We start from the raw sequence: 24,798 nt of genomic DNA on the forward strand, positions 1-24,798 counted from the left end.
CTCTGCTGCCTTTTTGTGTCATATTGTAAACTGAAAATCTTTGGATTCTGTGCTTTTTGTTGAATGAAACAAGAGATGCACACATCTGCTTGGGCTCTGACAAATTGCAATGGGCCTTTTTTTTCCACATTTTTTGAGAGTAAACAATTCATGAAAAAAAGAGATCAAACATTAATAATAAAAAAATGTTTGAGTGACAGGATTTCAAAATAGAGAAAATAATAGACAAAAACTTATTAAGTTATTACATTACAGTATCAGAGTACCATCTTGCATAAAATCTCATGACAAGTATTGGGATATCAGTGAATAAAATTCTATACTTTTTACAAAAACTACAATTCGTGACAATGTACACCGTTAAATAGCATTATAAATACATTCAATAATTCATTTAGAAATATAATGCAGTCATATGCATGCAGTTATCGTACATTTCATTATTGTTTATGTAGTGATTAAAAAAAATACAGATTTTCAGTACAAGTGGGAGTATTAACATATAATCCAATATCAAACATCATCACATTATATATCAAGGTCCTGCAAGTTGCCCCAGCTGGGTCCCACCTTGACTTTGGCCTTCAGCTTAACATACAGTTTAACTGCTGACTCCATCTCCCTCTTCACTATCTGAGCAACCTGACAGAAAGACAAAGAATGATGAATATATGTGGGCTTTTTCAGGATGTGTTACCCTGTTTCCCCCCCCCCCAAAAAAAATTGTAGGAAATAGTCAATATTAAAGTCAAAATACATTCAAAAATCGCACATGGGAGAGGTTAAAAAAAAAAAAAGCCTTTGTAACATGGTAATATTGTCGAAAGGTCTGTTTAATCGTAACCGCCATCTTTTCGTAAACTAACCATGTACTTTTGTTGCTTAAACCTAACCAAGACATACAGCGCCTTGCAAAAGTATTCACCCCCCTTTGCTTTTTAACTATTTTGTTAGATTCCAACCTGTAATTTAAATGTTTTTCATCTGAAAATTTCATGTGATGGATCTGCACAAAGTTATCTAAGTTGGTGAAGTGAAATGAGAAAAATATATATAAAAGAATAATTTAAAGAAATAAAAAAGTGAAAATTGGCATGTGCATATGTATTCACCCCCTTTGCTGTGAAGCCCCTTAAAAAGCACTGGTGCAATCTATTACCTTCACAAGTCACAGAATTAGTTAAATGAAGTCCACCTGTGTTCAATCTAAGTGTCACATGATGTGTCAGTATAAACACACCTTTTCTGAGAGGCCCCAATGGGCTGCAACTCCACTTAGCAAGAAGCATCACATCATGAAGACCAAGGAGCTCTCCAAACAAGTCAGGGACAAAGTTATAGAGAGATACAAGTCAGGACTGGGTTATAAAAAAATATCTACATCTTTAATGATCCCCCGGAGCACCATCAAATCCATAATCACCAAATGGAAACAACACGGGACCACAACAAACCTGCCAAGACAGGGCCGACCACCAAAACTCACAGACCGGGCAAAGAGGGCATTGATTAGAGAGGCAACAGAGAGACCAAAGGTAACCCTGAAGGAGCTGCAGAGTTCCACAGCAAACACTGGTGTGTCTGTCCATAGAACCACAATAAGCCGTACACTCCATAGAGCTGGGCTTTATGGAAGAGTGGCCAGAAAAAAGCCTTTACTGAGTGTTAAAACAAGAAAGCACGTTTTGAGTTTGCCAAAAGCATGTGGCTGACCCCTAAATGTATGGCGGAAGGTGATCTGGTCAGATGAGATTAAAATTGAACTTTTGGCCACAAAGGGAAATGCTATGTCTGGCGGCAACCCAACACATCCCATCACCCCAAGAACACCGTCCCCACAGTGAAACATGGTGGTGGCAGCATCATGCTGTGGGGATGTTTTGCAGCAGCAGGGACTGGGAAACTGGTCCGCATAGAGGGAAAGATGGATGGTGCTAAATACAGGGACATTCTGGAGCAAAACCTGTTTCAGTCTGCCTGTGATTTGCGACTGGGACGGAGGTTCACCTTCCAGCAGGACAATGACCCGAAGCATACTGCTAAAGCTACGCTTGAATGGTTTAAGGAGAAGAAGTTAAATGTGTTAGAATGGCCTAGTCAAAGCCCGGACCTCAATCCAATTGAAAATCTCTGGTTTGACTTGAAGACTGCCGTTCACAAGCGGAAACCTTCCAATTTGGGGGAGCTGGAGAAGTTTTGCCATGAAGAATGGGCAAAAATCCCAGTTGCAAGATGTGGCAAGCTCATAGAGACTTATGAAAAGAGACTTGCAGCTGTAATTGCTGCAAAAGGTGGCTCTACAAAGTACTGACTTCAGGGGGGTGAATAATTATGCACACTGAAGTTCTTTGTTTTTGGGCCTTTTTGTTGTTTGCTTCACAATAAAAAAAAATTTTCACATCTTCAAAGTTGTTGGCATGTTCTGTACATGAAATGATGCAAATGCTCAAACAATACATTTTAATTCCAGGTTGTGAGGTTTTAAAACGTGAAAAATTCCTAGGGGGGTGAATACTTTTGCAAGGCGCTGTAATCATTGACTCTTGATTTCTCACAGGACACAAACCCCAGTGTCCTGGGTTGAGTCCTGTGTTTGACCTGTTCATCCACCACAACCTCCTTCCTGTGAATGCTTTTCTCTGCTCTTAATACTACATCACCTGACTTCCTAAAGCCTTTACTGCCAGAAAGCTTTCTAGCAGAAAGCCCTGAATCCAAACTTCTCCCAACAGCTCAAAAATCACTACTTGTTATTACCAATCACATCAATCAATTACTGCAGACATACAGTATGCGTCAGTTGTTATTGTTAGTTAAGTATCTCAAATTCAAGTGAATATATCAAGGCTCTTTCTTTTTAGTGTAAAATCAGACTTATTAATACATATAATTGTGACTAACCTGCTTTGTAAACCCCAATGAAAACCTCACACAATGTGTTGTAACTGCAGATCTACCCAGCACCATGATTTCTGTAAACTACAATACAAAACAAATACTACTAATGATTTGACAATCCAAATACTTTTGATACCTGTATGAGGTCTTCTTCTGTGGTTTCATAGATGAGCTCATCATGCAGCTGCAGGACAAAGTAGGCTCCTCTGAGGTGAGAGGTCCCGACCCTGCAGTGATTGCTGGCTGTGTAACAGACACCAGACATGACTATTTTACAGACTCTGAAATGATACAGTGGTTATCCCTGTCGACATGTGGTGTTTATATGGTATGGAAAAATAAGATTAAGTGTATGTCACCTGAGTGTGTGTGCTGGTGAGAGAGTGGCGCAGAAGGATATGTTTTTCGTAGTCGTTTCTGGATGTTCACGGTGGCAAGTTTAACAATGTCTGCTGCTGAACCCTGTACAGTTGTGTTCACTGCCTGACGCTCTGCCTGAGAGACATGGAGAAGATACGAATAAATGAAAAATCACATGAATTTTAAATTGCACAGCTTACAAATAACTTGTCACGTTCTGATGCTTACATGTGCTTTGATGTGCACATTGGGGTTAGTGATCCCAGGTAGGTATCTCCTACGGCCCATCAGAGTTTGAACATAACCGTTCTTTATACAGTTCTTCACAGTTTCTCTAAGAAAAGTATTGATCCCTGAAACACAACACAGGACATGGATGTAATGTAAGATGTCAATAGTAACAAAAAATAAAACAAAACATACAGTTACATTATGAACATTTACTTGTGTACGTAGGATTCTGCTGCCACTGACTTACTGATGCACACAATTTAGGTATCAGAGCTCGGAAAATAATGAGTGGTAAAATAAATAACAGCAGTGTACACCTTTGTATCTGGCCTTGAAACTCTCTATGTAGCAGGCTGCATCATTCTCCTCCACTCCCATTTGCTCCCCCAAAGACTTGGCTCCCATCCCATAGATAATGCCATAGCAGATCTGCAAAAACAAATACATGTACACACACCAATGAACTTACCACTGAGAATGCATGCATGTCCATGTCATTGTCTCTCACCCGCCCAGCCCTACCTGTTTTGCCTGTTGTCTGAGGTTATCGTTAACGGACTCTGGGTCAACGGTTTTCCATTCAGCAGCGATGCAGCGAAACACGTCTGCTCCTCCGTTCAGCACCTGGTGACACGCACAGTTCATCATTTTTTTTACCTGTTTATTGATGTTTGTTGCCTGATGTTTCCTTGCTATTTACTGACCTGAAGGAGGCGCTGATCCTTGGAGAGGTGAGCCAACACTCTCAACTCCAGCTGAGAATAATCAGCTGCCAGTATCATCCCACCTACAGCACAGTACAGAAAGACTAAGCTGGTAGAGCAGCCTGAGACAAAGTTACAGACAAAATGCAAACAATCATATCATCATAGTAACCTGAAAAAGGTACAAAGGCATGTCTCATGCTGACGGAGAAGGCCGGGCCTTGTTCTGCACGGCCAGCTGCAGCTGAAGGCACCACAGAACATCTCTTCTTTCTGTGACAAAACAGTATGAGCATAATTTGTATAGATAGCTTAAGACCCCTCAGACCCCACTCTGAAAGTTACGCGCTCACACATTAGGTGCAATGAACTTTGACCTGAAGAGGAGTTGACCTACCCTGGCTTGCTGGTCACGTGGCGGCTGTCTTGTGAAGGCGGACTCTCCCCCACCACCGTGGCCATGTGAATCTCAAAGTCTTTGGGGACATTCTGTATGTTGGGCTCAGTGAAGCTCACTCTACCTGTCAACAGAATGAGCTGTGTCACTGCGTGCTTTAGATTTACTCCAAATAAACTTGTGTTGCACAATTATATGAATTTACCAATGACATCCTAGTCTGTCTAAATGAAACCCATTACACATTGTAAAGACAGGTGCATGTATTTGTGTGTATGTGTGTTACCTGTGGCTGTGTGTGTCTGGGCAACAGGGTATATTCTGTCCATGGCCAGTGTGCTATGGTATTGCTTCTCCCTCTGCAGGGGGAACACCACTTTAGTCAAGGCGTTAGTGATCCGCCTCCACTCCAGAATCACACCTGGCAACGGGTGCAGGGGGCGAAGCTTCTCCAGAACATCCTGCCAACCATCATTACATTTAGTTTAATCATAGTGAAGACAAATATAACCTAATCACTCTCCCAACAGTATAAAAACTGTGCAATACTTGATGGCTGCAGCAAGAATTAGTAGCAGTCTGACCTTGGTGGTGCTGAACTGCTTTCCAAGTCGTACTCTGCCACCACCTCTCCTGGTGTAGCCAAGTGTCTTCTTACTTTTTGATCCAGCCACGTCGCCGTTTGGAGGCAGGTGAAGCTCTAAAAACAATACCTATAGTACCAAGTGCACATGAGCACATATGTTTGGAAATGCTTTGTTGTACTTAACTGAGTAATTTGGGATTTGATTTTTAAAAAAACATGGCTGAGATAAAGAAGATGCATCAGACCTGCGCTATGTCGTCGATGCTGGTGAGGGAGAAGCTGTGTCCAGCCAGGGTGTAAGCCTGAGACTCCAGTGCTGTGAGTTTGGCTTGCATCACATGTTTTTGTCTTTCACACTCTTCAACGCTGAAGCCCACTCCATTCAGCTCCAACAGAGCCAAAGACACCTGGGAGGGCATCTCAGTGCTCCTGAACAAGTCTGATACATTGATACAAAACCATTACAACAATGGTGAAATCATCATGTTTATTACAGTTCTTACTACTGTGGAAATATTGTATGAATGTCTGTTAGCGTGCTTGCTCTTTATACCAAGCATGCCGTCTTCCTCCAGCAGGCCAGTGAGATGATTCATGACAGCGTGTACGAGCACGCTCTTGGTTGCTGCCCTAACACGAGGACAGTGTGCGTGCGCGTTCCCAAGTCCGTCCAGCAAAGGTAACTCTTCAGGACAGTAGACAGTCACCATGTTGGGTAGAGTCCTCTCCTCGCTGCCAGGGTCCACCATCCAGCATGCAACCTATGGCAGACATTCAAAACAGTCACTTTATTGCATTATGAAGTTTGTTTTTGTCATTTTGTCAAAAGTTCTTAGCAAAACAATACATATATTGTCCATTTCTATTAAATGTTATTTTTTCAAGCTCCTGTGTGTACATTTAGAAAAAGAGACAATCCCATTTAAGTTTGGTGCATGTGTTGCTATCTTCCAAAGCGTTACTTGAAATACTGTAAATATAAGTCAACAACGTCAGAGGTGAGTGTGAATGTCAGTGAGGCTTTAAAAGAAACCCCATGTTACAGCTTTCTCATTATTGCAAGGATGCAATTTTTATGTACACTAAATAAAGACGAACACTTTTGTTTTCCCCCCTTTTTCTTGAGTTGAAATGAAAGATCAAATACTCATTCTAAGCACACAAAGGGCTAATTCTTGTCAGATTTCATTAAAAAAAAAATCTGTAAATCCATTTTAGTGAATGCAATCCATAATCCATCTTCCTGACACTTGTGGCATACCAAGATACTGATTAAACAGCATGATTACGGGGTGTCGGTGGCTTAGTGGTAGAGCAGGCGCCCCATGTACAAGGCTGTTGCCACAGCGGCCCGGCTTCGACTCCAGTCTGTGGCCCTTTGCTGCATGCCTCTCCCTCTCTCTCCCCCTTTCACACTTAACTGTCCTATCAATTAAAGGCAAAAAGTGCCCATAAAAATATCTTTTTTTTTAATAAAAAAAAAAACAAATTAAAAAAACAGCATGATTACGATGCAGGTGTGCCTTGGGCCTGTCACAATAAAAGGCCACTCTAAAATGTGCAGTATTATCACACAACAAAATGCCACAGATGTTGCAAGTTTTGGGGGAGAGGGGAATTGGCATGTAGACTGCAGGAATGTCCACCAGAGCTGTTACTCATAAATTGAATGCTGATTTCACCACTGTAAGCCATCTCCATTTCTGAGAATTTGGCAGTTCATCCAACCTGTCTAGTGAGCCAGCCCAGGAGCTTCACATCCAGCTTCTTCACCTGCAAGATCATCTGAGACCAGCCACTGAAATGAGCTTGCCTGGGACAGTTTATGATGGTTTGTGCAGAAATTCTTCTGTTGTGGTTACACATGGTCTTCAGGTGTGAGGACGGTTGGATGTACTGCCAAATTCTCAGACATGACATCGGAGACAGCTTATGATAGTGAAATGGACCATCAGTTAACGGACAACAGTTCTTGCATACATTCCTGCAGTCAGCATGCCAATGACATGCTCGCCAAAACTTGCAGTATCTGTAGCATTGTATTGTGTGATGACACTGTACATTTTAGAGCGTCCTTTTATTGAGACCATACCAAGGCACACCTGTGTAGTAGTGATGCTATTAAAGAGCTCAATAATTCCAATGTAAACAAATTTGTGAATAAAATTTGAGATAAAAATCCCTTCTTTGTGCATATAGAGTATTCAATCTTTTATTTAAACTCATGGAAAATGGAAGCAAAAACAAATGTGTTACATTCATCTGCTCGGTGTATGTACTCTGCTTGATTTTGCCAAGTAGGACAACATCGCAACATCTCATGTAACATTCCAGGATTAACATTGCAGTTAACCAATCACAGCCTTCTGATACCATCAGTGTGCTGCTCCTGTGCTTCTTTCAAAATTCCTTTGTCCAAATACAATTGAACATAATCCTCAGTAACACTGAGCAAGAACCTTTTAAGATACTACAGGGTTAGTGAGTTAGCTTGTTAACTAGGTTTGCCATGCTAATGAGTAAACTTGCCGATAGACTAAAAAATTAGCGACATAGCTTGTTAACTAGGTTGGCTATGCTAACGAGTAAACTTGCAAATAGGCTAGAAGATTGGTGAGTTAGCTTGTTAACTAGGTTGGCTTTGCTAACGAGTAAACTTGCTAATAGACAAGAAAATTAGCGACTTAGCTTGTTAAGTAGATGTGCTATGCTTACATGTAAGCTTACCAATAGGTATTGTTCATTAAGAATAAAGATGATGTTATTTTCCAGTTGCAAAGACCTGCAAAGGACACATTTTACCTCCTTTTTAAATTTCCTGCTCAGCAAGTTAGCTCACCAATATTCTTGTCTATATGCAAGTTTACTCATTAGCAAAGTCAACCTAGTTAGCAAGCTAACTGACTAACCCTGCAGTAGCTTACAAGGTTTTTGTTCGATGCTACTGAGGATTTTGTTCAATTGTATTAACTTTAATGAAAAACTAGCTTAGCTCTTCAGAGGCTCAAAGGATTTATGAGAGAAGGAGCACAGGAGCAGCACGCTGATGATGTCAGAGGGCTGTGATTGGCTGATTGCAATGTTGGTCCTGGAACATGATGTGGGATGTTGACCCAGGAACATGTTGTGCTGTATGAAAGTGACAGTGTGAACACATGACTCCCCTCACCTTGGGATCTTCGCAGTTTCCCTCCAAGCTGATGCCACAGCTCAGGACTAGTGTCTTGTACACCTGGATGATGTCATAAGTGACAACCACACCTCCTCTATGACCAGCCAGCCTGCTCAGACAGGCCTTCACCTGCCGCAGCCTCTCACTCACTGGCAAATCACCCTCCAGTGGAGGAGGGGCCAGACTGGAGCTCAAACCTGAGGGGTTACATACAGGCTGAATTAACAAAACACTTTCCAAGTGAGCTTGTGCAGACATGCGTGCAAAGCGTGTGTCTATACCTTTGCTCTGCTCTTGCTGCAGAGACACATAGTATGCATCTCTTGCTCCCCAGCAGACAGACAGCCCAATCAACACCTGTCCATCACTTTTTCTTACTGGAAAACCATCGACTGTGTGGAGCGCCTGAAGAGCTGCTGACGCTGCAGAGAAAACACATGCATGGATAAGAAGACTGCATACAACAGTCTATGCTTATAATGGTTTAATGTATGTCATGTGTTGTAGATAATGGAGCAAAGACACAAATGCAAGAAGAGAGACTTCTTTGCAGCAAATGCTTGATAAATGTTGCAAATCTTTGGGTTGATTTCACAGGGTTTTTTTTTTTTTTTTTTACATGTTTAGCAGTTACCTCTCTTATGTTTCCCTCCTATTTCCCCCTCAGGCTGCTGTCTATGCTCCCTCTTTTCACAGGCCAGAGCCAGAGAGTATCGGTCCCTTGTTTTCCATTCATTAATGAAAGTGTCAAAGAGACGTCTGTCACTCGCTACATCTATGATGGAAAAGGTTCCTGAGTTGCTGGAACAGAGTGATGCATCCTGGGACTGCTGAAGAGTAAAGGCTTCATCAGTCACCGGTGATTCTGCGTCAGACAGAAGCCTCGGTCGGGGGGAGGACGGAGAAATGCAGACTCGAGCAGGGCTGAGAATCTGGTCGGCGTGTATCAGGGGTTTTGCTTTCGAACTCAAGAGTGGAACAGTCTTTGGTTTCTGTCCTGGATGGTGTTCACAGCTGTGCTCTGATGTAGAATTAGGCTGTTTAGTGTCGACAACAGCTTCCAATAGATGATCACTGCGTCCTGGGCGAGACTTTGTGATCGCCTGTTTCCGCGGCAGAAGGGTTGAGGGAGTCGACTGGTTGACTGGCTGAGCGATGAGGGGCGACTGGACAGATGAGGTTGTCAGTTTTACTCTGGGTGTGACAGGTGGCGTTTCCTGTGTAGGGGGAATAAGATCGCCAGCAGAGCCTGGTCTCTCTGTTACATTCTCACCGTCATGTCTTGAGGGCTGTTCCTCTCGAGAATCACTGTCAGCAGTAACATCCTGCACGTTTGGCTTTCCCTCTTTTCTGTCCACCTGTACTAAAGGCTGAGGCAGATCTGGAACTTCCGCTGTATTTGCAGCATGTTTGAGTATATGAACAGCTGTATGGCCTGCTGTGGTGCTTTGCGTGGGCTGGTCAGACATACTAGGCCAGCGGTCAAAGATTTCTTGTAAACCAGGGCTGCAATAAAAAGAGCTTTCAGGTTCATTCTGGACTTGTGGATGTTTTAAAACCACATTATCTGACAATACAGCATTCATTTTCACTGCTCTTGTCTCTACTTGCTTCCCATTTTCACCTTTTTCATTCACCATCTCCTGTCTCCCACCTGGTTTATCGTCATTTTGTGCATTATTGTGCTGTTTTATTTTGTGTATACTGCCTTTATTATTATTGGCTTTATCCTTGTCATGCTCATTTTGAGTTGTGGTAGCAGCCGTTGTGCTGGGTTGTGGCTGTAACAGACTGGGTTTAGGTTGGGGCTCCTCAGACAGAACACAGTTGGCATTGGGTTGCTGAGCTTCAGGATGACTGGCTTCTCGGGTCCTCTCTGTTTGTCTGAGCAAGCTCTGCCTCTCCAGAAAGTGTTCACCCACCAGCAGTGAGTCACCCCACTCTGACAGGTTGAAGGAGGACTCGCCCCACTGGACTGCCTCGCACTTTTCTGCCTCTTGATTGGCAAGAAGCTTGCTGCGTCTTCGCTCCTGGGTTGACGGAAGGGGGTCTGTGATCTCCTGGCCAGCAGGCTCATCTTCGTCTGACTGGTCGAGGACATGGTGTGGGCTCAGAGCAGCCAGCAGAGAGCTGTCATACAGGCTGTCGAACAGGAAGCTACTGCTTCTGTTCACACTCTCGGAGGCAGCTTCATTGGCATCCTCTTCACCACTTTCATCTTTATCTTCAACTACATCATCACCACCTGGACCAGGAGAAATCTGTATAAACAACATTTTGAATTTTAGGAGGCAGACTATTTGAATATGTGTTGATATTCAAAACATACTGGATGATTCTGGTCACTCACCTGATGGCTGGTGTTAAGGATGAGTTCCATCTGGCTCTCTGTGAGAGAAATGTTAAATCTAGGACATGTGTTGTCAGGAGCTTCAAGTCTGTTACTTCCCTCATTTGTGTCCTTATCCAGCTCTACAGCTGCTTCTACCATTTCCTCCTCTCTTATCTTGTCTGTTTCTACCGTCTGACTTGTACCTCTATCGTTCCCATCTCTGTGTTGGCATGCCTGTTGAACAATAATTCTTTCTGTCTGAGTGTCCAATTCAAAGCTGTCACCGAAACTCTCTTCTCCTTTTCTAATGTCTCCCTCAGCTTCCTCATCTCTCTCTTCTCCTGCGTAAAGCTCAGGAGATGAAAACTTATCTACATCTATTCCGTCCATCCTTCTTCGCTTTGCCTCAGGAGAGAATAAGGGAACAGAGGCAGGAGAGACAGTCAGGGGAGAGTCTAACGTATTTGCATTTGTAGGTGCAGAAACATTGGGAGGGGGTTCTTGCACGAGGTCGGGAGCTTGAACCTGCAACAGTACCTGGCCTTCAGGTGCTGGACTTTGGACTGAAGAAGCTACCAAGGGTTTTGAATTTATTGTCTGTGCAGTCTCTACATGATCTTGTAGGGCTTTGTCAGTTTGTATGGAGTTGAGGACTTTGCTTAAGGCTTTTGAGTGCTTTAGCCTACCTGGATGCACAGGTGAGGCAGCAGGGCCTTTTGATGTCCTTGCATGAGCACTGTGTTGTTCTTCTACTCGAGATATTGGAGCTCTAAACCGAGCAGGAGGCATTGGGGAAGGAGAGGGCTGAGGACGTGGCATCGGTGGAAGCAGGGGGCTGGAGACTATCTCGGCTAATTCCTGTGTCAGGCTCCTTTCAGGAACAGGAGCGTTTGCTTGATGACTCTCTGGCCTGATTGAGACAATCCCTTTACTTGTCTTACCTTCTTTTGGCTCTGCTTTCTTGCGCTCTTCCCTTTCTTGCTTTGATCTTGTGTGCCTTTGCCTTTCTGTTTTTTCATCTTCTGAGTCATTTGCCATCAATAATTTTTTATTTGCCATGTTTTTTTCAACATCTATGCCTTTGTCCACTTCCACATCATCACCTGTTTGTCTGATTTCTGGCTCTGTCCTGTCTACCCTTCTGTGCTCCTCAAATTTTCTGTTAACGACCATGTCTTCAGGCTTTGACTGCCCTTGCTTTCTCTTGGCTTCTCCTCCTGCTTTCTCCATTTTCCTCTCTGACATCCCCTTTTCACGTGTATATTCTTCCTCATTCTTCTTTCCATGTCTGTCAATATCTTTACTCTCACTTTTCTTGATTCTATTTCCCTCCAGGTGATCCTTATTGTGATCGACCTGCAATTCATGTGAGCTGAGATTTGAGGCAGAAGAGGTGTCGGAGTCATCAGGGCCATTTACAGCAGGAGCCCCCGGAGGAGGTGATGTCGGGTCCCACTGAACTCCCAACCGGGCAAGGTCCTCCTGAAGGAGGAGCCTTGCCTCAGACACTATCTCAATGGCGGCCTCCTGTTCGGTCAAGGCCCGACCTCCGGTGACCCAGACACAGCGGAGGCTCCGTCTCTCAGCTGCCTCCACCTCACTCTCATCCACTGCACGCTTGGAGCTGAAGACAGAATGACAGTACAACACTGGCTTTATGTCTTGGGTCATAATAGCTTGGTGTGCTGATGCTACAGTTGCATGTACTTAATACAGTCTTAGGGTTTGAGATGAGTTTACATGAATGTACCCGCTTCTATCTCCATGACTTTTCAATATAAAACTATAGATGCATCATTAAGAGTCATACTTAAAACCACATATTTGAAAAAGTTTAGATTCCAGTCTATTACAACAGCTAATTTGGTTATTTTTTTAGATATATATTTGAAATAAGGCTGTCAAAGGATTATCTTTTTAATCGTGATTAATTGCTTGAGGTTAAATAGTGCATTGCAATAAATCACATTTTTAATCGTATGTTTAAAATTACATTATTTCACATTTCAAAACAGTTCTAAAGTCCATGTTAACAAGATAAAGCAATTCTTATCAGATTGTCTTGACTAGGAATCAAATGAATGCAAAGATGATCCTAACATTGAGATTTATTTATTTCAAATCAGTGTCAATATGGTCAGTAGCGGATCCTGATATGGGCCGAACGGGCGTTTGTCCTGGGCGGGACTTTGTCACGATATGTGGGGGGGGGGGGGGCGACAGGAGTGCCTATATGGCCTATTCAAGTGCTGGAATTTGTTATTTACGTGACAACACCTGAACGCAACACAGGCTCCGCTCCATAGACTGTGTGTACAGTGCTGTGCTGCGCAAGCAGCGTGTTACACACTGTCCATAACAACGACCATGTCAGGTAACAAACTGCGTCGGACTCAGGTCGGGCTTGGACAGGAAAATGCTGCCTGAGCCACGCTCTCGTGCACTCACCTGTAAGTGCGCGTGCGTGTCTGTGTGTTTGTGTGTGTGTGTGTGTGTGTGTGTGTGTGTGTGTGTGTGTATGTATGCGCATTGGCCGTGCACGATACAGAGAGCAGAGAAGATTTGTAAAGGCGACCATGTAGAGACAGAAATGACATGCTGTGGTGTAAATAAGATAATTAACATAGGGCTATTTTGTTTGTTTAATAAAAGAACAAGGTATAGACCTGTTCTATAGGAAAGGTAACCTTATATGACTTCTGTCATGACTTCTCTTGTGATCTGGCATAATTTAGAAAATAGGGAGGTGTCGCCCAGGGCGCCATTTAGGCTAGAACCGCTACTGAATATGGTGTTCAGGTACTACATTTTTAGGGGTGAGGGAAAAATCGATACAACATAACATCGCGATATTTTTGGGTGGCAATATCGTATCATCTGTTTCATCAGCTGTTTCATTTTTTGGAAGCACTGTAATCAATCAAATCTAATTGAAACAATTACAAACAGAACAAGAGGGACTTCGTCCTTCGGCTGAGGTCCCTAATTAAAGAACCTACGACACACTGCTCAAACAATCTAAAAAAAAAACAATCAAAACATTGCTGAAACACTAAACCCCTTGTTCACAGTTTAATTGATAGGGGCAAAGAAAAAAGATCACCTTTTCTTTATATAGACTAGTTTAAGAGTTGAATATAGTTATGACTTCTATCCTTCATCACTGAAATCAATCTTGTTAATATGTGTAAGCTGAGAGTGTGCTTTTTCATGTAGTTAAAACCTCAGCTGCTGGCACCTCATTTAAAACCGCCTGTGTGCTGTAAAGAGAGTCATATCCTCCTTTACCTAACATGCATTTATATCTTAATGGAGCACACGCACACAGAAACACACACCTACCTCTTAAATGGGACAGCATTCCTCAGGGCTTTCTCCACATCAGCTACAGTGGCCCTGGCTAGTTCAGCGACAGTACAGAGGCCTTGTGCGTACAGCGCTCTGGCTCGTGTTGCATTGAGAAGGGACACCCTGACAAGGTCGACCAGCTCCCTCTGGACTCCGAAGCTCAGTCTGGTCTGGTACTGAGACAACAGCAGCTCCATGTTGTGCCAGCCCAGACGCTTGCAGAACACCGTTACCATACCTGAAGGGATGGCAGAGAGGTCAGAGTGTTTCTGTCAGCATATAATTTAGAGTCATTGAATTCCTAATGTGTTGCTTTTTTGGTTCTGATGTAATTTGGATTTCCTTCTGTGTTTACACTGATTATTGATAATAAACACCATAATTTGTGTGATATATACTCGCACCCAGACCAACTTGTACCAAGCCACATTTAAGCAGACGCCCTCTAAGTCTGAATTACACAGGGATCTCATAAAACCTCTCACAGTAACTCGATGCAAGAAGCATGAGCACTTTACATGGCTCTAAGGGAAGCCTGAAGGTGCTGAAACATCAGCTAATGGAATGAAGTCTACGCTGTGTATCCGTCAGTCTAAAGTGCTCCTGCTTCTTGCATCAGGTTACTACCCTTGTTGCTGCCCTCCCCTGTTTAATGTAAAGTCTTGTGTAGAATTCAGACTTGGTATATTCTACAGTGTCCTGTGCTGCAAACCTCAGAAGCGCTCAGCAACAGTCTAAACATGTACCTGCATATGTAGAAGCAGACTGCTGGAGAGACTGTAACTGCCCACGATTGCAGTTGTATTTGGATGCCACTATTCCCAGCGGCACCTCATTCACCAGATCCTGTAGCACAAGGGTGGTGAAAAACCTGTGAGGACAGAGAATGTGAAAAGGACAAAAGCCCCATGTGATCAAAACATTTCTAAAACTTGATTTGTTGTCTGACTCTGGGGGGCTAAATCCTTGAGTGCTTTGTGCCTTAGTCTCTCTTCTGCAACACACGGCTTCTTGTGTATTACAGTCAGCTCTATTTTGTTATGTATGTGTTGTAAACAAACCAGCTAGCAAACAGTCTGCAAAGCTAGGGTAGGGATTCACGCCCAAAAGAGCAGCTCATATATCTGCTCAGAGGAAGAACCAAACCTACTTTTAAACATTACAAAAGACTTGGGTATCTACAGGGTTTTGGATATGCTCAAATATTGCAACCCTGACTTTTTTTAAGAAGGTGGTCGGAGGAATGAAAGAGGGAGGCTGCGTCCGCACAGTCCAACAAGTCTGACACAAAAATCTTATTTGGATGCACAAGCAGCTTCAGCTGTTTCACTTTTCTATATTTTGACGTGATAAACGCCATCCCAGGGCACATTAATAGGAGTTTGCACGGCTGCATGTAAAGGGGAATATTAGTGGAATATTCATTTTCATCAGCCATGGTAACAGCTTAGTAGGAATACTGTCTTTTTTTGAATAAAGGCCAAAAACCGTAATATTTTGTGCATGTAAACATAGTCAGTGTTGGGAATCAATGTGCATAAAGGAAAAGGACACAATGGCACAAACATCTGAATAAAGTAATATAATCCTGAACAATAACAATCAATAAACTTGAAGTGAATATAAACAAATACAAATACCAAATATTATGTTCAGTAGCTGCTTATCACATCCATCCAAATCTTAACATTAGAAGTTTCACAAAGGCACTTTTATTGATCTTTTATTGGTAATGTAGTTTTGCTCCTGTTAACATACTGGCAGTATGTGACTATAATTTAGTATTAAAGCTGAAGTTAACTTTTCTAAAAAAATAACATTACATCACATTACATCCACATAGAATATGAGACAGATAATCTGAGAAAAAAAGTCATATTCCTCCTCCTACTCGTAGTGCTTGTAATGGCACACAGCAGTTAAACTGGGCAGCACTGATCAAAAATGAACCAGCATTCTGTCACTGCATTTCCTTTTTCACACCTCAAATGTTTTCAGAAACATATTTTAGTGTACTGTTTAGCTGTAAAATGAGAAAGGTTGTGACCCGGCCGGTGGATGGCGCTAGGTTTTTGTTTCAACTATTCTGAACACAGCAGCCAGGGTCACAAACTTTCTCATTTTACAGCTAGCATTGACTGACACGATTGACAGCAACGATAGAGACTCCTAGGCTCTGATCTGTTGTCCTCCTTCAGCCACAACGGATTTTAGCAAATGCCATGAGGAGCACTACAAGGAGGAGGAGGAGGAGGAACATATTTTTCACAGATCATGTGTCTCATGTTGTCCTGTGTAGATATGATGGCAGTTACAGCAAATATGACAAAAAGTTAGCTGCATCTCGTCACATGTTTCTATTTTAATTCTCATATTTAGAATTCCTTCACGAACAGAAATACACAGGAGAGGACTATCTTCAATACTCTGACATACGGTACATATAGTTTATGTGATTCACATTAATATGTGCATTACCGTTTATGAATAGCCATCTGTCGCCGCTGCTTCTCTGTCTTGGCGATGAGTTTGCCACTGACAGATCGTGCAAGAAAGCCTTCCTGGACGCCCACCAGCTCCGCTACTCTCTTCATTGATGACGAGAGCTGTTCCCACAGGCAGAAGAACTGATACCAATCTATGGTAGTCCACTCTGCGTACAACGGGGTGATCTGACAAGAATTTGGACATAGAATGTAAGGAGGGGACAATTGGCTTGATTTAGGGATAGAATTAAGATTTAGTTACCATTAGGCATGTATGGGTGAAAGTTCAGGGATGATAGGGAGTAAATAAAGTTGACAGAAACATATTAAGCAAGTGATAATACAAAATATGTGACTAAAGTACCAGATAGAGAACGTGCAAGTCATTTTCCAATACAAAGCCCTTCATGGCTCGCTGGAGATCTGCAAATATTCCCAGAGCCTCAGGAGGGGAGAGGGAGGAGGAAAGGGTGGCAGCACCAAGTTGAGTCGGACAGTACCGCTCTTCTGGACATGCAAAGAATCAGAGGATGAACTGTGGTTATTGCAATGTAAATATGATTAAGCTTATACTCCAGCTTTTACACTTTATAATGAAATGACGTGAAAATAGAAAGTGCTTGCAATATTCTTCAAAACTTGTTCCAATCTGAATTAAGTAAGAACACCTTTGTACCAGTGCTTCAATATGTTACTGAAAGTCAACGTCAAAACAAACAGGGAAAGTGACCGTACCTTGTCCGTCCTTCTGGATAGTGATAAATTCGTTCTCCATCAGCCATTCAACGCAGGCCTCAATTGCTCCTTTGTTGGTCTCTTCATTTGATTCTTTTTTGCCGCCAGATCTCATGCTGGCAGCCAGTAGTGAGCACAATGCATATGACCTCACATCCTGTGGAGTGCTGGCTACACCTCCAACAATGATCTGCAAGTTGGGATGATTCAAATTAAGGATATAAAAATATATCAAGGTAAACTAATCTGACCATAGCAACGTCCAAAACTAAGGATGAGATAACAGTTCTTTAAAAGGGAATTAATCATGATCTATTAATGGACTGTAAGTCAATTCAATAAGAGCCAAGTTCAGTTAGATATCAGCCATACCTCTAGGATGGCTCGCAGCATGCTGGTGGTGACACCTTCTCCCTCCCTTCTCACCAGGCAGCTGCTGATTGGCTGAAGAGCACCCCTAAGGAGACTAATACCTTTTTGACGCTCTGCCTCCTTACACACCAGCACACTCTCACCTGAAAGAGGACGTATGAAACTTCTGTGTGCTCGATTTTTTTCACAGAAGCTCGCTCAACTGAAATCACAATGAACACGTTTCTTCCCCTTCTTCCTTCAATACCTGTAGTGTCTACTCCTTTTCTCCCCGCTCGTCCAGCCATCTGTTTGTACGTGAGCGGGTCCAACAAGTGCCCATTGAAGGTAGGGGTTCGAATGATAACCCTGCGAGCTGGAAGATTAACCCCTGATGAGAGGGTAGAGGTGGCAGCCAGGACTCTGACCATGCCCCCACGAAAAGCTCCCTCCAACACGTCACGTTCATCAAATGTCAAACCTACAGAGACAAACTTTATCTTATTTATATACAAACAAAACCCTTCATTTGTGGCCAAGAAGAAGTTGTGTAAGTGTGTTCACCAGCGTGGTGGAAGGCCACCCCCCATGGCACCGTTCGCTGGAGGATGGGGTCTAAACCAGCTGGAGTTCGCCTCAACTGTGCTACAACATCCACTAGTCCCTCTCGATCCAGCGACACTGGCTGAGGCTCCGCTTCACCCTGACAATCTGAAAGCATGAGACCAGAATCTAGACTGAACACAAACAATCTTTCGAACAACCTATGCTTGGACTTGACCTCACAAATAAATATAGTATGCACAAAAAGGAAATGATTTTGTACCAGCATGTCTGAGGTTGTAGAATTCTCTGGCAATGCTGTCTGCCAGTTTCTCACACCAGTTCTTCGAGGGGCAAAACAGCAGCACAGAGCGGCCCTCTCTCACAGTCTCATAGCACAAGCTCACTATGTGGTCATCATCACCCTTCATGAATGATCACATTTATCACAAACACACAGACACACAACACATGATTATATTACTGGTCTGGAGACAGTAGGCATGATTCATGAATCATGATAATAGTACAGATATTGGATCAGAGTAACACTCTCAGTTACCTTAATGTGGAGTGCAGGAGTGAACTGCCGGACCACTGTGAGGCTCTTGTCGTAGATGTTGCAGCCCACCTTGAGATGTTCCTGCAGGGGTACGGGTCTGTAGTCTGTCTGGTATAGCTCTGCACCTAACCAGCTTGCCAGGAGGGAGAGGTTAGGCAATGTGGCACTCATACCTATGATCTGTACACCCTCAGAGAGAGACCTGCAGAATTGAAAGAGTTGTACAGATTAACAGCAGAACTTGGATTTTGAAAGGGACAGATCACCTCAAAATGAACAATCAATATTTTTACTCTTACCTGCAGTGCTATTTATTGGTCTGATTGTTTTGTTTTGGGTTGCCGAGTGTTTGAGATAACAGCCATAGAGACGTCTGCCTTCCATTGAAAGTAATGGAACTGGATGGCACTCAGCTTTAGGTGCTTAAAGCACCTAAAATACATTTGAAAAACTCAACAACAATGTCTTTCCAGAAATCGTGACCTAGTTACTCAAGATAATTTAAAGACTTTGCTGTGAGCAGTTTCATGAAGGAACTATTTTCTTTTGACTGAACTACACCTGCCAACTGTATCACCTCGCGGAAGGAAGCCTGCATCTACCATAGACTGTATAATATAATGAACAAACCACTGTGACGTCACTCATTGGTGTGTGTGGAGTCCCATTTTAAAAAATGAATTAATGAAAAATGAATTTGGCATTTTGGAGCCAGAAGTGACCATATTTGGATGAGAGAGCTGAGCTAACTGTATTGCTAGCTGCGAGTTTGGTAAGCACATTGCATTTACAGGTATGGTTAACTGTGATAATGCTAATGCTAATCTTTGCAAGTGAAAACAGGCTTGAAACCAGTAAAATAAAATGGAAAAAAATGGAAAAACTGAACATCCAATGCCTGCTGAACAAAACTTTTTAGGGCACCAAAACATTACAATTACTTTCATGAAATGAAAACACACTAAAATAGGGACAGCTACAGCTAAGCCTATACTCTGCCAGTGGTTACATTACCTAACCAGCGTTTATGCCGTGGTTGTGACTTGTCACCAGACGGCATCTATCTGTCCCTCAACGCAGCCACACCCTTAATTATGCGTAATTTTCATCCTTAATATAAAAATTCACTTTCCTTACAATTGTCATGAAGGGAAAGTAGCTATAGGGACCAAAAACATTTTTTGTATCAGTCTGTAAACATGTTTATTTCTGTTGTGAATTGGGCATTTTAACATGGCTGTCTAATAGGACTGATTTGCTTTTGGAGCCAGTCTCAAGTGGCCATTTAGGAACTGCGATTTTTGGCATTCCAGCGTTGGTTTAACTTTTCAGCCCTGGAGGTTGCTGCTTGGCATCAAAACAAGGACAAGAGGCTCATGCTCATGACAACACGAGATGTAAACATTAATGGTGGCCATCTTGGCAGAGCTGTAACATTAGCTGGCTCAGTGGTGCTAGGTGTGCTAGCAGGACATGCACGCTTCCTCCTGTGCGTGGATACAGTTGCCGGGTGTAGTTTGGTAGATAGCAAATAGTTCCTACATGAAAGTGCTCACAGCAAGGTCTGTGGATTATCGTGAGTAACTGGGTCATGATTTCTGGAAAGAGACATCGCTGTTGAGCTTTTCAAATGTATTTTTTGGCACTTTGAGCACCACAAGCTGAGCTCAGTCTAGTTCTGTTTTATTCCACAAAGCAGACTTCTCTACGGCTGATATCTCAAACACTCTGCAGCTCATAACAAAACAGTCTTGATTGATGAACAACAATACAGGTAAAAGGAGAAGTAGGTATTTTCCTTTTTTGGGTGAACTGTCCCTTTAAACACTGCAGCTGTTATACAAGACAAGAGTATACAGATTAATGGACACAAACCCAGTGGTGTTCTGCTTCTGCGCAATGTAGCGGATTTTGGTAAGGAGCAGTTCTAGCAGGTATCCTCTCCCAGAATCTCCAACCATATGTAACTCATCCACCACCACCATACCTAGCAGCACAAAAATAACACTTCTCAAACTGATACTCTGTTATATCCTCAAGAAGACACATAGTTATCACTGGTATGTTACCTAGTAGGCCCATATTGTCCTCCTCAATGAGTCTGTTAATGAGAGAATTGGCTTTTTCTATGGTGCAAACAGCCACATCGAGTGCTGTGAACCCTCCAGCAGCTGAGGTGCTGCCCATATATCCCTCCACACGAACTCCTGCCTCTTCAAATACACTCTACAGGGTCACAGAGATGGAGATGTATACACACAGACACACACAGAAGGACAACACAACATCCATAACAACATGCATGTACTTTTCTGTCCTCCTCTTCCTCACCTGAAGGTAGTGCATCTTCTCTTTGGCCACAGAGACAAACGGCAGAATGAAGAGAGCTTTTCTTTTAGTCTCCAACACACGCTTCAACATCAGCAGCTCTGACACCAGAGTTTTTCCAGCACTAGTGGGGGCTGAAAGAGAAGGAATGTAAAGCAGAAAATGACCCTAAGAGTGACTCACTCTGATAATCACTTTGTAGAGAGGCATTCAGATCTTACCAGAGTACACCAGGTTACCTCCCTGCAGCACCTGCCCAACAGTGAGGCACTGAGCCTGCCATTCGAACATGTGAGTGACTCCATGTTTCTGGTAGCGCTCCAGGACAGGTTTTGGTAAGCCCCAGCTGCATAACAGCAACTTTTCAGCTTGTCCCGCAGGAGCACACAAGGCAATGCCTACAGCAGAAAAAAAACTACCTTTACATGTGCTATTAAATAAAACTGGTGGCAGGAGACTGTGACTGGACAAGAGATACGCTCACACAAGGTGCAAGACTTTAATACCTGACAGGAATAGTGACCAACAGCCCCAAGGCCCTCAAAATTTAAAGACTTTAATTATTTCAGTTTTGTTCTCATATGCTGAAAATTCCACAACTAAATTTTAAATTAATTACCAAATAGTATTTCTGCACCCAAGCTGTTTTTCAGTGTAGAAAACAGTATGCAAAGTACAGACTGAGAGGACAGAGGGCCCCTGCAGCTCATTTTTGCCCCAGGGCATCCTAGCAGGTTAATCCAACCATGACAAGGTGTCAAAGGAATCAACAACACAGACAAACAAGACCAACTGCAGGAAGTATCAACCTTAAAGAAGGTTTTATGATTGTACTTCACCTGGCTGAGGTGAAGTGTCATTGAGAGTACTGACGTCTAAGCCAGTGGGGACTGTGAGCACAGAGGCGGACTGATTCTGTAATGATTGCTGGAGTTTGGCCCTCTTCATGGCCGCTGCGAGGCACGTGGGGCTGAACAAGATGTAGTCCCTGGATACATCCAGAGGTGGATCAGCATTCATATTTGACACACTTTTGCCTTTGCTACGAGGAGAGCTTTTTCTTTTGGATGGAAGTGTCTGCCTATTGAAACACACAAAGTAAAAAAAGTTAACAGACAAGTAGAGAGGCGGATAAGTGAGACAAAAGAAAAACTGGGCGGTAATGTGTAAGTTAAGACTCACTTGGTCGAGCTGCCTACTTGCTGACAATTTTTTATTTCTTTACAGGATAGCCCATTGATGCAGGCCGAAGCTTGTGATGACTGGATGTTCTCTGAGCCCCTCTGAGCATGCTCCGTTTCCTCAGAGTCCTCACTGAAGAGAAGCCTCTGTGCAAGGTCTTTGCAGTCAGCACTCCATCCTGGTCTCTTACAATCATCACTATGCCCGCAGACTCCCTGCTTGGTGCTGGGTGCTCTGTGGGGTCTTTGGCCTGTGAGCTGAGGTGCTCTGTCACTCTTAATCTTACTGGCTGGTGCAAGAGCCCGTAACGGAGCAAAGGCAGCTGATGATGATGATGATGGCTCTTCCTGTGCATGTCTATTTACTGTTGTTGGGCAGGCATTGTTAGCTGCAGGCTTCACGGGGTCTATAACATCCAGCATCTGCAGCATTTCTTCATCAAGAGCTAATGTGGATTCTCCCAGTGGAAACACTGCTCCTCCATCCTAAAAATGGAGATTAATACACGTCATTTGTGATCTATGTAGATGGAAGAGAAACACAGAAACACAGTATGAGGAAAACTCCCTCTCAATACTCACCAAGTGGCTGTTTATGTTTGTTTTGCCTGGTATGTAAAGGGGTTTCTGCAACAGCCTGTCTCCGTCTGGTGGTTCATCAGGAGCCAAACTGCACTCAGAGAAAGGTTTGATCACCACAAGTAAGACTGACGTTCACCCATAGAAATGACACGAAGGTTGGAAGATGTCTCTGGGCAACAGCAGAAATCTGGACCTGATTCTTATAAATCAACCAGCACTATGACTCGAAAAAGACTGTGACTTAACTTACCTTTTTTTCTTCTTGATCTGGTGCTGCCCCATGTAGCTTTTCTTTTTCAGTGGAGGACCCGAGGTGCTCATACTGAGGATGTTGTACTGTTTGTGACAAACGCGTGAGTAAGTTGACGTTCATTAGAATAACAACGGTTTGACTCCTGACACGAGTTTATAAACTATATTAAACCGTTTGTATCAAAGATAAGGAGGCGGCACAGCGAAAACACACGCCGCCGTATTGTTAGTTATTTTGGTTGCTGAGTATAAACATTTTTATCCCGTTGAGCAGCGGCGTGAAATCAAAAAGTCCGCCACAGTGCCGCCCCAGTGCTCCACAAAAATAGTCCGACGGAACACAGGCTCGAAAACAAGGGTTCCCGTGCACTACTTCGATTAAATGTTTGGATGAATCACGTGTGTATGTTTATAGTTCAATAAAAGAATAGTAAACATTCCCTTGATGCTCTGAGGGCTGTTTGACTAGCCAAATGATTTTATGAAGTGAATGAAAAATAAAAAAAATTGGCCATATCATCAATTATAAAATATATGGACAAATAGACCATAGTTTACACATTACTCGTAGCAAAAAAAAAAAAGATAAATAGAGTTCGTCAGCTGACAATAGTATGGATCCAATATTTTTTTAACTGTCTGTGGTATGAATAAAGCCAGTGAGTTAACTACAAAGAAAAATGCAGTTTTTAAACGGTCAGTGTTTCAGTATAATACAGATTCTGAATTGCAAATCATAATTATAACAAAGTTTATCAGGGAGTGTTCTTTAATTATCAGAGGAGGGGGTGGTTGGGGTATAACTTTTTTTTTTTGACCCTCCCACAAGCTACAAATATTTTTTCTTGGGTCTCCCTGAGTAGCTTGGGGAAAATGCAGGACCCTCCCTCCACCATAGATTTGTTAGATAAAAAAAACAAAAACAATGTTGAATGAGGATGTTTGAAAGCTAAAAGTTGAAGACAAAATCATGGCATTGAAAAAAGGCATTTTTTTCACTCTTATTGTGCATGCTGGTTAGTTAATGCAAACAGTTTATTTTGGGCAAAATTTTAAATGAGACATAGAATAAAGGGATTTTCATGAAATATAACTACTTTGAGCTTAGATTTGGTTATGTGTTTTTCTGACAGAATCGTTTGTCCCACATAGTGTGTCCAGTCCAACGATAGTTTCCGTTTTTACAGTTTCTGGCTATGATAAATGGTTTAATCTTGGCTATTTTTTTAAAGAAAACATGCCTTTCAAACCAAGGGTTTGAAAGGCACGTTTTCTTAAAAAAAAAAAATGCCTTAAAATAAATACAAAATACAGCCATGTAAAGTTGTATACCCCTCCCCAAAGCCAAAAATAAAAAAACATATGTCCCTCCCTGCTTCTTAAAAAAAATATGAAATGCCTCCCCATTTTGGACCACCCCGTCCCCCATCATAAGTAATGAACAGTCCCTTACTGTCAGCAAAAATTCTGATAAATTCAATTAATGAACTATAAATAGTAACATCAATGAATAAATGCAGTTTATGAATTGTCAGTAAGCTGCAGTGATAAATACAGATTTTGAAATGTGAAAAAATGCAATGATTAAATGAGTTAATTACTGTTAACAATAAAATATTCTAAATGAATGCTAACATCTGTGGACAAATGCAGTTTATGAATTGTCAGTAGTAAACTGCCTTGATAAATACGGTGTACAATCTGTTGCAGAGTGAATGCATGTGGGCGGGGCTTGTGTCTCTGTCTCGGG

At 42.6% G+C, this 24,798-nt stretch overlaps 1 protein-coding gene across 1 annotated transcript; it reads right to left on the reverse strand.

The window, feature by feature from the left end:
• Positions 1 to 59: 59 nt before the first annotated feature.
• On the reverse strand, positions 60 to 23,370 carry polq (polymerase (DNA directed), theta). Its single transcript, XM_049572640.1, has 35 exons — positions 23,047 to 23,370; positions 22,797 to 22,884; positions 22,216 to 22,700; positions 21,873 to 22,114; positions 21,255 to 21,431; positions 21,037 to 21,167; positions 20,775 to 20,931; positions 20,581 to 20,692; positions 18,706 to 18,907; positions 18,427 to 18,568; positions 18,165 to 18,311; positions 17,869 to 18,081; positions 17,622 to 17,764; positions 17,250 to 17,439; positions 16,879 to 17,021; positions 16,507 to 16,700; positions 14,775 to 14,899; positions 14,023 to 14,266; positions 10,699 to 12,304; positions 8,983 to 10,609; positions 8,630 to 8,770; positions 8,346 to 8,545; positions 5,730 to 5,937; positions 5,422 to 5,615; positions 5,175 to 5,303; positions 4,877 to 5,051; positions 4,591 to 4,714; positions 4,366 to 4,466; positions 4,194 to 4,276; positions 4,012 to 4,113; positions 3,807 to 3,918; positions 3,487 to 3,611; positions 3,258 to 3,393; positions 3,035 to 3,141; positions 60 to 642 (listed from the first exon to the last, which is right to left on the reverse strand). Exons 1-35 carry the CDS (start codon positions 23,115 to 23,117, stop codon positions 529 to 531), a joined length of 8,490 nt encoding a protein of 2,829 aa, XP_049428597.1. The 5' UTR covers positions 23,118 to 23,370; the 3' UTR covers positions 60 to 528.
• Positions 23,371 to 24,798: the final 1,428 nt, after the last annotated feature.

This window comes from Epinephelus fuscoguttatus, linkage group LG3, assembly GCF_011397635.1.
Source record: "Epinephelus fuscoguttatus linkage group LG3, E.fuscoguttatus.final_Chr_v1".
Taxonomy (NCBI): Eukaryota; Metazoa; Chordata; class Actinopteri; order Perciformes; family Serranidae; genus Epinephelus; species Epinephelus fuscoguttatus.

Bases quoted from the DNA above. Each gene is read 5' to 3' on its own strand.
- polq (XM_049572640.1), bottom strand. From the start codon at position 23,117: ATGAGCACCTCGGGTCCTCCACTGAAAAAGAAAAGCTACATGGGGCAG. The intron at 12,305-14,022 runs GTAGGTGTGTGT...TTCTGTCTTCAG, and splicing joins AATGCTGTCCCATTTAAGAG to CTCCAAGCGTGCAGTGGATG. The intron at 5,304-5,421 runs GTCTGATGCATC...TTGGTACTATAG, and splicing joins GCATCGACGACATAGCGCAG to GTATTGTTTTTAGAGCTTCA.